The sequence below is a fragment of the Stegostoma tigrinum genome, chromosome 10 (genome assembly GCF_030684315.1).
Source record: "Stegostoma tigrinum isolate sSteTig4 chromosome 10, sSteTig4.hap1, whole genome shotgun sequence".
Classification (NCBI taxonomy): Eukaryota; Metazoa; Chordata; class Chondrichthyes; order Orectolobiformes; family Stegostomatidae; genus Stegostoma; species Stegostoma tigrinum.
In genome coordinates this window covers 43,090,079-43,103,906 of record NC_081363.1, presented here as the reverse complement: position 1 = coordinate 43,103,906, position 13,828 = coordinate 43,090,079, and the positions used below count along the sequence as shown (strand labels likewise).

The window sequence follows — 13,828 nt, the reverse complement described above, 5'->3', positions numbered from 1 at the left end:
AGAAGCCTACAGTCACTTTGGCTTCTCTCATCCTTTTTTACATATTTAAAGAAGCTTTTGCTGTCCGTTTTGATATTACTTGAACATTTACCCTCAAAAGTTTACCATCTCCCCCTTTAGTATTTTTATGGTCAGCTTCTGTTGGTTTTTAAATTTTTCCCAATCCTCTGTCTTACGACTCATCATTACCAGATTGTATGTTTTGTTTTCTTCAGTCTGATGCCAATCTTAACTTCTCTGGTTATCTATGATAGGTTTATCCCCTTCCAATAATCCTCCTTTCTCATTGGAATATGTCTTGCTGTAAACTATGATCTATTTTCTTGAATGTGCATGACTATTCCTCAACCATCTTTGTTCCTTAATTCCTTCCCGACTCCATTCCAGCTAGCTTTGTCTACATTTCTTTGTAATTATCCTTGTTAAAGTTTAGCAGTGGTTTCTGACCCAAGTTCGTCCTTTTCAAACTAAATGTTAAATTCTACCATGTTATGGTCACTGTTTCCTTGGAATTTCTTTTATTCTGAATTTGTTAAACCTGCCTCATTAAGAACCACCAAATCCAAAAACTGTCTCATCCCTCATTAAATTCACAACACATTGTTCTCAGAAACTGTCCTAAATACATTCTTACAAATTTTTCCTCATAGCGTCCTCTGTTGATCTGACTATCCCAATCTACATGAAGATTAAGTCATCCATGATTAATGTACTGCCTTTGTTGCTGCCATCATTATCTTCTTATTTTTTCCTCCCTCACCATACTGTCAGGGGGCCTACAGACTACACCTACTGGTGACTTCTTTCAATTTTTATTTCTTACCTCAATTCACATGGATTCTGAGTTTTTCAATCCGAGATTATTCCTTGCTAGCATACTTATTCCATCACGTACCAATAACGCTATGGTACCACCCTTAAATGTCCCTGAATATTTAGTTCCCACCTCTGATTTTTCTACAGCAATTTTCTGATTTTAAAATCCGGGGCAAAAACATTCCTTTTTAATGTTAGGGAGAGGATAAAAACTTTACCATGGCGTCACACTCTTCATGGTTGGAGTTTTGACTAATTTATAACAATACTCTGCTCCAGATAACATCAGCACCTTATACTGAAAATATGCCAGTGAACTGACTCAAAAATTCTGTGGCAAACAAGTTTTCGTTATCTGAGAAACACTTGCTCATCAGGGTCCCTTGCAGAACTGGATGAACACAGCAGGCCAAGCAGCATCTTAGGAGCACAAAAGCTTTTCTAATGAAGGGTCTAGGCCCGAAATGTCAGCTTTTATGCTCCTAAGATGCCGCTTGGCCTGCTGGTGTTCATCCAGCTCCACACTTTGTTATCTCTGATTCTTTAGCATCTGCAGTTCCTATTATCACTTGCAGAGTGACAGTTTTATAAAGATTGTGTTGCACCAAACTATTAGTAGAAATGTTAATTTTGTGAGGCTACATTTCCTACAGTTTTCCCTCCAGCTGGCACTGACTCTGAGAGAACCTTAAATGTAACTCTTCTCCACAGATGCTGTACACCTGGAGCGATTTCCAAAATTTTCTGCTTTGATTTCACATTCCCAATACTGCAGAGTTATGTTTTTAATGTGACATTTTGAAAAATGACTAGCAACATTATGGGAAGTGAGAAAAGGTCAAGGAACAATGGCCAATATTTAGTGCTATCGCTTCACATTTATAACATGCACTAGTGAGGCATAAGACATCAAAAATTAATCAAAAATATTTTTGAGTGATCTAAAATCTAACAGGAAGAATATTCCAGAGAGTTAAAACTGGTCAAATAGGTACAAGGTCAAAGTTATTTTGTTAATTTTTACTCCCTCAGTATAAAACAAAAGTATCTTGTGTGGGAGGGAAGGTTTAACTATTGTTTATGACAGAATGCCTAGTTCTGCAACTCCGAATCACACTCCTACATGTTAAATTAAAACCAACAGTCAGAACAGTGCTGCCTTCATACTCTAATCTTAAGATGTGTTCTACAGTCCCCAGCAGCAAGGACATTATAAACCCCAGATAATTAAGCTCTCTGATCTGCTTTTTAAAGTATTATTTACTCAGACACATTTTTTCCCCCAAGTCTTACTGCGTTCCTTGCAATGCTGCCAGTGAATAGAAAAAACATATTTAGGAATCAGATATTCCCTTCCACAGAAGGCCCAATGTCAATGACCATTTTTAACATAAAGCTGGCCAAGTTAAATGGTGATAGACACCCGGGTAGAAGATTAATTTTGAAACAAATAGGTTTTCCATTTTTTATAGTTCAGAAAATATATTATCTATGGAAATTATTGATACCTTATACATTTAACAAACACTTCATACACTTTTGGTGTACAAGAAGCAAGAAACAAGAAACAGTGCATGCAAATATGGTATTTAATTAAATGAATCATTCAAAGTGATAGTGAATGGATATCTTCAATTTAAGCAATGAAAATGACAAATTTATTGGTATATGCCAGAGTTTGCCTTTTCGAATTAAATGAATTTTTGTCAATAGAAAATCGATATTAATCCAATGATTTATGAAATTTTCCTGAAAACACCAAGGCAGAGACCAGTCAAAGAAAAGAAAATATGGAACAGCTCTTGTTTATACTGAGGAACTGGCTTTGCTATGATGAGATTACATTGGCAGCAGAACAACTGCGGCTCAGAAATTATTCTGGCCACTGCTTCCTGGTATTGAAGAAGGTCAGTGTTAAAATTGATGTTTGGCAACTACAGATTCACTCAACGTTCAGTCTGATTAAGACTAAAATGTTCTCTCCATTCAAATACAGCTGCAATATAAATAGGATATCATATACATCACACAGACACATAATGCAGAGCACAGTCTGTGAACATGACTGTTACTTAAACCCAATTTATGATACAAAATTGTTCCCAGTAGAAGAAATTCTGAATATGGAATGACTTTGGATGTTATATTTTCCAATTTACACTGCATCAATGCTCATATTGAATGAACGTGCAAAATCTGTAAATGCTAAGTGGTTGAACACGTTACATCAAAATTACAAAAGCAACATGAAAAAATGTGCATATCTCATTTCTTCATGACTGAAGAGTCTTGATTCTATTGTTACTCTAGTTAATGTATTACTTCTTGTGCAAAACACAAGAATGGAAGTGTTTGTAGAGGGAATTAGTTGTGGTGGTGGGAGGGTTGAACTGGGTCAAATGGGGTGATTCTACAGCAGAGAAACACAAAAAACAACGGAATGTAAAATTGGGGACATATTGCATGCTAGTGTTCACTCTTTCCTCATTTTTTGAATGTATAGAAGTTTAAAGAGACTGCATTCTTAAAGCCATCAGGAGTTAAACAAAACTCTGTCCAGCACTGCCACCCAGTGATTTAGTAATGCAGCCACGTGGTGACACATCCTTTAATTTTGAAGATCTAACTACAATTCCAGGGCTGGTTTCTTGGCCAGTGTTATATGACAGACCCTTTAACATTACAAATGATTACATTCCACTTCCAGGCATATTAGACACATTTTGACTCTTAAAACTGAATATCCATTGACAAAGCCTGATATCGTTGTCAATGGATTTTCAGCCAGAACATTGTGACCCAATAAATAACGTTGGGGCTAATTCATGTAGTTTTCCTGCACCACCAACCATTATATAGTATTACAAAGCCAGAATTACAATATATTATCAAAACATAATCAAATACCTGTAGGTCCTTTCTTTTCAACTTTTTCAAAATTTTGTCTGTGGGACTCTAATTTTGTACTTGGCTGATCGAGGCCCAGGTCAGGCTGCTCAATCTTCTTGTCTTCTGCAGCTTTCATACATATTTGAAACTGACTGGTGTATTTTTCATGCTGACAAAGCATAACAAAACACAATGTGAGGCAGTGTTTCCAATAGTTTTCTGAAAATTAATGGTTAGTGAGCTCCACTTACTTTTAGGGCCTCTTCAGGAACTGTATGTACACTTTTTTCCAATATATACATATTAGGATTTGAAGACTTTGTTAAGAAAGCAAAATAATGTAAACATATCAGTAATAGCCTCAACAAAAAAACCATTAAACTGGTTAACCAGAGCCCCTAACAGCCAAGAATTTATTATACAAGCACACTCCCCATCTGGGGTCCCCTTTCAGTCAATTCAACTCTGAGCGCTTTGAAATGTATATATGTAAATGTCAGTGTAAATGTATACCTGTAAGGTGGATATGACTATTCTCCCAACCAGCGGTATAATAGTTCTAGAAGGCTCATCTTCCTGCTTCCATGGCAAAATAATAGAAAGTGACAATGGACCATAAACCCCTGCAATTAGCAACCGACATTAATTACAGTTACACTCACTACTGACGCTTGTATCACACATCAGTAAAACAGCATAGAGATGTCAGTGTCACTTCTGAAACCTTGAATTTATTATGCAAGTGTAACGATTTACCTTTTTTGCCAAAGAAAGTTCAATAATAAAAGTGTGAAAGACAGATAAAGGAATAGGGCAAATTAGAGGTAACAATGTACAATGATAGAGATAAAGAGAAGAAAAAGGAGAATGGACCAAGAGACATTCAAAAAAAATAGTGCAACATGCTTGATGAATATGCACCATTATCGCTAATGAGGTTTTCTTTAATTCATTTTAAAGCACTGAAATTTTCCAGAAATTCAAAATGATGACATTTTAGCAGAATGCTTTTTCTTACAGAAAATTAATTTCTGGAATTAATCTAAAATGATTGCATTGAGCAGACAAAACAAATCCCTATTGACAAGAGTTGTAAAAATAATGTTTTTGTAGTTCATTATGCCAAATTATTTCACATTCTTTCTAAGCCAGAGAAATGAGAAACAAACTGTAAAGCTAAGGCATGAACTTGTTGATCTACAAACTAACATAGGTGGCGAAATCAGTTTAGATGCAAATCCAAAAGAATATATAATATTTTACTGCATTTTTAAGTAGCTGAGATCGCATCTGGAACACTATAGTGCAGTGATGTGATTCTGATCAGGCTCCTCTTGAAAAAATATTTATTTAAATAAATTTCATCACTGGACTTTTATCACTTCCTGTGAACCAATACTATCTAACATCACCAGAGTTCAATCACATGAAATACATTTCCTTATTGCTTCCTGAATCCACACAAATCATATGCATTGACATTTGAAATGCAAAACCTCACTAACATTGCAGTAAGATGAATAGCAGTTTTCAAAAATAGCTTACTGCTCCTATAAACCTCTAATTGTCACCAGCATTTGCAACATGAGCAAATGAACCCTTCTGCATTGTGAGTGTATTTCCTCATGTTATTTCCCATCAAAAGTTTGAGGACTTCAATTACTCACCTCAAAGTCTTCAAAACGACAAAAATTCCAAGCTTCTTTCAGAAACATAAGGTTATAATATTAAAATAAAATCTGTTTGTTAGCTTCTGTATGAAAGGAAACTTGTGGCTCCACAGACAAAAACAGAGTGCTGGAGAAACTGAGCAGATTTGGCAGTATCGGTAGGCAGAAAAACAGAGTCAACACTTCGAGTCTGATGACTCTTGCTCAAGAAGGACCTCCAGCAATTTCTGTTTTTGTTTCAGATTTCCAGCATCCACAATTCTTTATTTTTATTTTAGTGACTCCATTGAGTCTGAGCAATCCCTTGCACCGGGTTACAGACTTCTTTAATTTGCATGTCATCTGATTATACACATTATTTGCATGTTTATTGTATCCAAGCACTAGATTGACAATTTCATTGATATTCTTACTCAGTACTGTTTTAACGCCAGCCAATACTTTTGTGACCGAAGTGGTGCAAAGAAGAGAACATGGTTCACCTTTAGTTTTTGCATTTTGTAAACAGGAGGGCAAAATTGCCAAGACTAGACTTTCTGGCAGAATCAGCCTTTTTCAATCATTGCAATTGTTTAATTTTTGTAGCTATCATTGCAAACAGAAAACAGAACAAGTCTGAAATGAATGACATTGGCAATAACAATCAAGAAAATTCCACTGGCAAAAATAATCAATCATGAGATTTTTCTGTCAGATACTTTTCTCCGTTAAATTACATTTTATATCATTCTTTTTCTTGTTTCACTTCCATCTTTGAACAGAGGGTTGATTTATAAACATTAAAAGGACGTACAATAATTACAAGCAAAGGCTTCGTACAGATCAATGAGATTAAAATGAAAGGATATCATATCCAAAACGAATACTGTCTTTCACTTTTAGAGTTATGTACATCTGGTCAGGAATCCTCACATCATTCACAAATGTCTGCAGAAATAGAATGCAGATAAACATCACTGTTTAAATTCAAAGGTTTTACATTCAAAAATAAGCCACTTGCAACCTACTCAGTTAATCAAAATAAAGAACGATGTAAAAAATGTATTAATAATTTCATTTTTAAAATTACTTTCTTACATGTTAAATAAAAATCATATTATGGTGGTTTCTGAATTAACAGTATATGCTTTTAGAAATACAATTTTTTTAAATTACCGTAGGATGATGCCATTGCTACATAAGCCAGAACTTACTGCCCATCCTGATTGTCCAAGGACAGTTAAGAGTCAATCACATTGTCTTGGATCTGCAGTCACAGGTAGGTCAAGCCAGGTAAGGACTGAACCATGTGGATTTTTACTACAAACAGTGGTTGCATGATTGCCATTAGACTAGCTTTTAATTCCAGGGATTCTTTTAAAATTCAAAATTCACCACCTATCATGGCAGGATTCAAACTGATGTTCCCCAAACATTAACCTCGGTTCCTGGATTACAAGTCCAGTGACATTACAACTGCACCATCGCATCTATCTAGCTAAATGAAACATTTTTGTAACCCAGTGAACTGTATTAACAACATGAATGCCTGCGTAGACAGAATAAAACAGAAGCTTTATTGTTTTTCTACATACCCCATTCAGACTTCCAAGATCCTTTACCCGGTGCTCATCTGTAGCTGTGTCATAGTTGATTACTGCGTGCTGCTTGTCTACACTGCGAGACTAGGAAAACAACAGAATGAATTCTAAGCTGTTCAGAAGAAAAACTGCCTTCATAATTGTGTTAATTGATTCAAGACTAACATAGCTACTTCCTTCGGATTAGAAATATCCATGACCAAAAAAGAAATTACATGGTCTGTGCAATTCCCATTTGTTGTACAATTACTGGTTAACGCCATGTACTGTTATTTACCTTAATAACCAACCGCAATACTGAAGTGCAACTGGAAAGCTCAACTGACGTATGCTTTGAATCAGACAATACATAATTGCTAGATGTTCTATTTGCACAGCTGTGAAGGTCAATCTAACCAATTTTTTTTTAAATTGTATGATGCCAATCAGCATCTTAGAGAAAATGACAGAAGTTAACTTTCAAAATCCTTAACATCAAGAATTACTTTCCCTTTCAAGATGAATGGCCTGTTAGTATATTTTATCTCCAGCAATTACACTTTCTTTTTGTATCTGTGAATAAAGTTCAGTCCAAATTTATAATGCTTTAAAGCCAGCCGAAGATGCAATGTTATTTCCCACTTTAATTTGTGTAATGGTACTTCCAATATGAAAACCAGCTAACAGTGAGGAGATGCAACTCAAAATGTCAAAGCTCACAGGCTGTGTCAGCATGTTCTGAAAAACTAAGATTGCAAAACCTATACTTATCACTTACGGTCCAGCTCAATACTAAAATCTTGGTTCAAATAACTTTTGTCAAAAGAGCTTCAGCTGGCATTTTAGATTCAAAGCCTTTTTCAAAACAGTTTTATCAACAGCTACTCAAAAATCCTGATCTAGCTTCAAGCTCTGAATGTTCCACTCCCGCACAACCCAGATATCCTTCTATTTCAAGGACTGCAACTCCCCTCCTCCAGTGATCAAAAATGCAACTGCATCTCGTGCATTTCCCGCAACTCTGCCTTCACATCCCATCCCCCCCAGGAAAAATAAAGACAAGTTCCCCCTTGTGCTCACATATCACCCCAGTTAACCACTGTGTCCAACATGTCATTGTCCACCACCTACAATCCAACCTAAAACCAACGAGATATTTCCCTCCCCACCCCATTTGCCTTTTGTAGGGACCGCTCTCTCTGCAATTCCCTTGTCTGCTCCACACTAACCTCACCGCCCCCCACCCGCACCTTCCCCTGCAACTGCAGGAAGTGCTACACCTGCCCCTTCACCTCCCCCCCACTCAACTCCAGTCAAGGCACAAAAAAAAACCTCCCACATTAGACAGAGGTTCACTTGTACATCCATCAACGTGATCTACTGCATCCACTGCCCCCGATGTGGTTTCCTCTACATTGGCGAGACCAAGCGGAAGCTCTGAGACCATTTTGTAGAGCATCTGCGCTCTGTTCGCAACAAACGACACCATCTTCTGGTTGCCAACCATTTTAATTCCCCCTCACACTCCCTGGATGACATATCCTGGGCCTCCTTCAGTGTCACAATGACACCACCTGCAAATTTGAGGAGCAGCACCTCATATTCCGCCTTTTGACCCTACAGCCCAATGGCCTAAACTTGAAATTTACCAGTTTAAAAATCTCCCCACCCACAGCCTAATCCCATGACCAACCCTCCCTCTCATCCCCACCTCCCTGAGCTGACGCAACCTGCCCATTTCTCTCTCACCTATCCACCCCTCCCACGTCACTATCCAATCCCCAACACTCCCTTCCACCATCCCACCTACCTTCTCCAGCCCCACCCCCCTCTCTATTTATTTCTGAACTCTCTTCCCCTCCCCATTTCTGAAGAAGGGTCCTGAACACCAACTTTCCCGACCCACTGATGCTGCCTGGCGTGTTGTGTTCCTCCAGCTCCACATTGTGTTGTCTCTGACTACAGCATTTGCAGTTCTTGTTATGTCTGTTTACTATTACTTTCCTTTCGTATTGGACATTGTCCCCTTTTGAGTGGCCCTGTTCCTATTTGTCACATACTTGATATTGTGCCTTTATTGCTTTTCTGTCCAGCTTATCAGATCATAAACCTGCTCTTTTTTAAGTCAAAAACAAAACTTGTAATTAGCTAGTTACTGGTATAGTAAAAAAAAATCAGTTAACATGACTTAAAATTGGAGAAAGGTATTACTATGTACTAAAAATAACAACAAGTGTTTGTTGTGAATAATTGAAGTAAATGACGGAAACTCATTCAGCCCTTCTCTCGTGGTCTCAACACAACAATGTATGCAATTACCCATGTATATGGCAAGTGCAATGAGAAATACTTAAATGACCAGCAATTAAAGGAGAGGGAGAGGATAAAACAAAAAAATCAACAGTTTTCCGAAGGCAATTTTAGAATGCAAAATAAAAGTACAAAATTATCCTGAACATTTTCTGGGAAAAAGCTTAGTATAGTGTTCTTAATATACTTGTTCATTCAAAACTAACATGATCCAATAAGGGTTTTATCCACTGGAATGGGACAAAACTTATGTGATATCTACTGACAGCGACAAGAGGTTGTACCATACCGATTGAAAGTTTAAAAAAAAAATCGCAATTTATTATAGAAAAAACATTTATCATGTCTGGCCACAAATCAGACATTGCAGCTTGGAGAAACTTTGATCCTACAAAGGTTTGCATACACCCACTAGACTTTAAACATGCTGAGGTAGAAATTCTTGCTTTCTCAAGAGTCTAGATAGGAATTCCTACTTTCAATTAAATAAGTTATGCTCAAATTTATGAAGTGTCCCAGAGCTAAACAACTCCCAGAATATTTTAAAATCATAGTTCAACTACGCAAATTATATTTCATATGAAGTCAAACTAGAGAACTAAGAGTTGAGTTCCATAAATCTCCTAACAATTCTGCACGCTGGTTCAAAAATTACAGAGTCAGACGTTTACAACACAGAGAAAGGTCCTTTGGCCCATCAAGTCTGTGCCAGATAAAACAACCACCTAACTATACTAGCCTCGCTTTCTAGCACTTGGCCCATCGCCTTGTGCGCTTCTGATTTTGAGAACTACAGGCAACTTGGCTGTGCTAAACGAATTGCCAGTTTTTTTTTAAATGTAAAAGGATTAGTAACTTGGGTTGTTCTGTATGTGATCCCTTCAACAGAACAAATGTCACAACAGAAAATTGACTTAGTCTGCTAATGATCATCGTGCTTAACAAGCTTTACGCTAGAATTCAAATGTCAGATGTACATGAAAAGACAGAAGTAAATAATTCCTAAGTGCTGCAACAAAATGCTAAAATGTTTGATAAAGTGAACTAAATTTAAATTAAAACTGTAAGAACTGCTAATGCTGTAAATCAGAAACAAAACCAGAAATTGCTCAAAAATCTGTGCAGGTCTGGCAACATCCGAGTAGAGAAATCAGAGTTAACGTTTCAGGTCAAGTGGCCCTTCCTCAGATCTGAATTTACACTTGGCCCACATGGGGAGATAATTAACGTACCTAGGATTCAACTCTATAGAACATTCCTTTATTAATGCCAAGTTATGCAATCACAGTCTCAGGGTACTTCTGAACTTTGAGAAATAAATTCATGAGCATACTAAAATATTTGTATTCTTAAGCTTTTAAGAACTATGGAACAACCATTCTGGCGTGTGCTTGATACAGGAATAAAGAAACGTATAGCAGATTAAAATCAGAGGTAAAGTCGAGAACTTTAATGCATTTTATTCAAGCACATGTTTACAACTGAGTATTTTGGACATATTTTAATTAACCATTAACCTATAGTAGTTAGTGGTCTTAAGAATGCATATGCACATCAGAATGACATTTACAACTAAGACCACAAATTAAATTCAACCTGAACTAATGTGGTGAAAATATAATGCGTCCCTTTGATGTCTGAAAAAAAATTTGCTACAAGTAAAATTTGGGCAACCTCAATCTAGTTCCTGAAGGAAACCTCAACTGTAAAAAAAAGGTACTGACCTCACTCAGAGGTCACAGAATGGCTGATGTGGGAAATAAAGTGGTGATAAAAGAAATGCTCCTCAGAGGCTGAATCTTTAAGTAGAACAAACCACATTCTTAGCACCGATTCCATCCCAGCCCTCACTGTAGACAACTATGAAATGATCCACTTTTATTTTACTTTTTTGCCATTACTTGATAAAGCACCCTAAGTTTACTAACTTGTTTGCTTCACAATAAATTAGTGCACTATTATAATGTAAAACTGCAAACATCTTGATTATGCTGAACTGGAGCGTATGTTGTTGAAAATGAAAATGAGCATTATACCATGTAACATACAATGCTCTGTTGCACAATTGTGTGGAACTGTTTGTGCCCATCTGAAATCACTATGGGCAGCTTTTGTGCTTTGGAAAAATTAGCTTTTAATTGATCACTAAGCCAAAGCATTGAGTCAGATTTTATTTAAACAAATAAAAGGTGGCTTCTAACATCAAGTTATTTTTGTTTTAAGTCTTTATTGCTAGGAGATTTCTCTGGAACTATGGAAACAATTAGCATGCATGGTCTTTTTCTAAACTCTTTTATACAACACCTAAGCATGTGATAGACCCATACTGGATTGGACACAGATGTTTCCAAAGGCCTCAACAGTTGATAGGAATGAAAGTTGTTAAAATAAATCTAAGACATTGTTCAAAAATTACTCATAATTCATAGAATCTACCCTTTTTTTTGTTTGGTGCTCTCTGTTACAAACGTAAACCAAAATGTTGTTTCATCTGTCTCTTTCAAAAGAACATACTGGTCACTCATTGCTTCCAATGTGTTACAAGAATTCAGAGCAACAACATCTGCTTAATGGCTTGAAGGACCACAAAACTACACTCTACAATCCTTACAAAACAAAAATCATTCTGACTTGATATCAAAGTATTTCTTGTTTTAATCACAGAATCCCTACAATGTGGAAGCAGACTATTTGGCCCATTGAGTCCACACTGACCATCGAAACAGCATGCTGCCCAGACCCAGCCCATCCCGATCACCCTGTATTTCCCACGACTAATCCATCTGACCAACAAATCTTTCGGCTGTGGGAAAAATCAGGAGCACCTGGAAGAGACCCACACAGACACGGGGAGAATGTGCAAACTCCACACAGACAATTGCCGGAAGGTGGAATCAAATCCAGGTCCCTGGCGCTATGAGGAAGTGCTAACCAGTGAGCCACGATGTCTTCCACAGAATAACATGGATAAATGGGTTCTGGTCATGTGATGTACATTCTTGGAATTTTGTCTTTCTCGTAATTTATTTTATTCATTCATGAGATGTGGATGTCTCTGGCTGGTCCTGCATTTATTGTCCATCTCTAATTGCCGTTCATGAGATTGTAGTCAGCTGTCTTCTGGAACCACTGTAGTTCATTTGGTGTAAGTACACCACAGCTGTAAGGAAAGGAATAGGATTTTGACCCAATGATAATGAAGCAGTGAGTGGCTTGGAAATCCTTGCAGGTGGAGGTATTCCCATGTATGTACTGCCCTCGTCTTTCGAAATGGTGGTGGTCATAGGTTTGGAAGGTGCTGTCTAAACAGCTCTCGTAGATAGTATCATTGCCTGCTTTGTCCAAGCTAATGTCAGCTTCGAGTGTTATAGTTGCAATCATTCAAGCAAGTGATATTTAATCACTCTTGATTTATGCATTGCACATACTGATGATGGCTTTGTAAAGTTGGGTGTTGAGTACTCACTGCAGATTCCAGGCTCTATCCTGCTCTTGTCACCATGGTATTCATTTGGCTAGTTCAGTGCGATTACTGGTCACTAATATCTCCCAGGATGTCAACACTGTCAGTGTGTGTCAAAGGGTGATGGTTAAATTGTCCCTTGCTGTAGGTGGTCTTGTCTGTCACTTGTTGGGGTCAAATATTATTTGCAAATTATCAGATCAAATCTTTGCATCGTCCAAGTCTTGTTACATTTGACCATGGACTGGTGCAGTACGTACACTTATAAACAGCGCTGAACATGACCCGACCGTCAATGACCATTCCCACTTCTGACCTTACGGCAGAGCGCGGGTCATTGAAGTAGTGGCTAAAGGTGACTGGGCCTAGCACAGTTCCTTGAGGAACACATGCAGAGACATCCTATAGCTGATATGACTGACGTCCAACAATCACAACCATCTTCCTTTCTGCTAGATATGATCCCAAACAACAGAAAAATCCCCTCTCCCACATAGTTCCTATGAAACCTCATTTTGCTAGGGCACATGGAGTTACCTCTTTGCAGAATTCATGAAAGAAGGTCTCCATCCATTCTGTAATCTATTCAATGAGTAGCACAGTAAAATCTAGGAATTGGTGACTGTAGAAAATAACCTCACAAGGTTAATTGCTACTTTGAAGTCAGAGGCAGTCACTTTCACCTCCCTTCTGGAATTCAGCTCTTTTGTCCATGTTTTAACTGAGGCTGTAATGAGGTCAGGAGCTGATGGGCCTGGTGGAACCCAAACTGAGGGTCAGTGAGCAGGTTATTGCAAGGCAAGTGCTGCTTGAGAACACTTTTGATGACTCCACCTGTTAGCTGCCTGATGATGGAGAGCAGAGTAATGGGCATTAATTGATCGGGTTAAATTTGACCTGCTGTGTATAGGTCATACCTAGGCAATTTTCCATATTGTCATGTTGATGATGTGTTGTTGTTGTAATGGTACAGCTTGGCTAGGAGCACAACAATTTCTAGAACACAAGTCTTCAGTACTTCTCCTAAAATATTGTTGGGGCCTACAGCCTTTGCAGTATCCAGTGTATTCAGCCATTCACCTAACATGGGCATTTCTTGCTGCGAACAGTCGCAACAAAAG

At 37.7% G+C, this 13,828-nt stretch overlaps 1 protein-coding gene across 3 annotated transcripts in view; it reads right to left on the bottom strand.

Annotated features, from left to right (window-relative positions):
- LOC125455549 (centrosomal protein of 170 kDa protein B-like) overlaps positions 1–13,828 on the bottom strand; it is a 117,424-nt gene that overhangs the window by 67,472 nt on the left and 36,124 nt on the right. For all 3 annotated transcript variants that reach the window (XM_059649140.1, XM_059649141.1, XM_059649142.1), the window contains 4 exons: positions 6,950–7,039; positions 6,224–6,302; positions 3,957–4,015; positions 3,724–3,874 (listed from right to left, as the gene is read on the bottom strand). In XM_059649140.1, the coding sequence (XP_059505123.1) occupies positions 3,724–3,874; positions 3,957–4,015; positions 6,224–6,302; positions 6,950–7,039 (379 nt within the window). The remainder of the gene's footprint in view (positions 1–3,723; positions 3,875–3,956; positions 4,016–6,223; positions 6,303–6,949; positions 7,040–13,828) is intronic.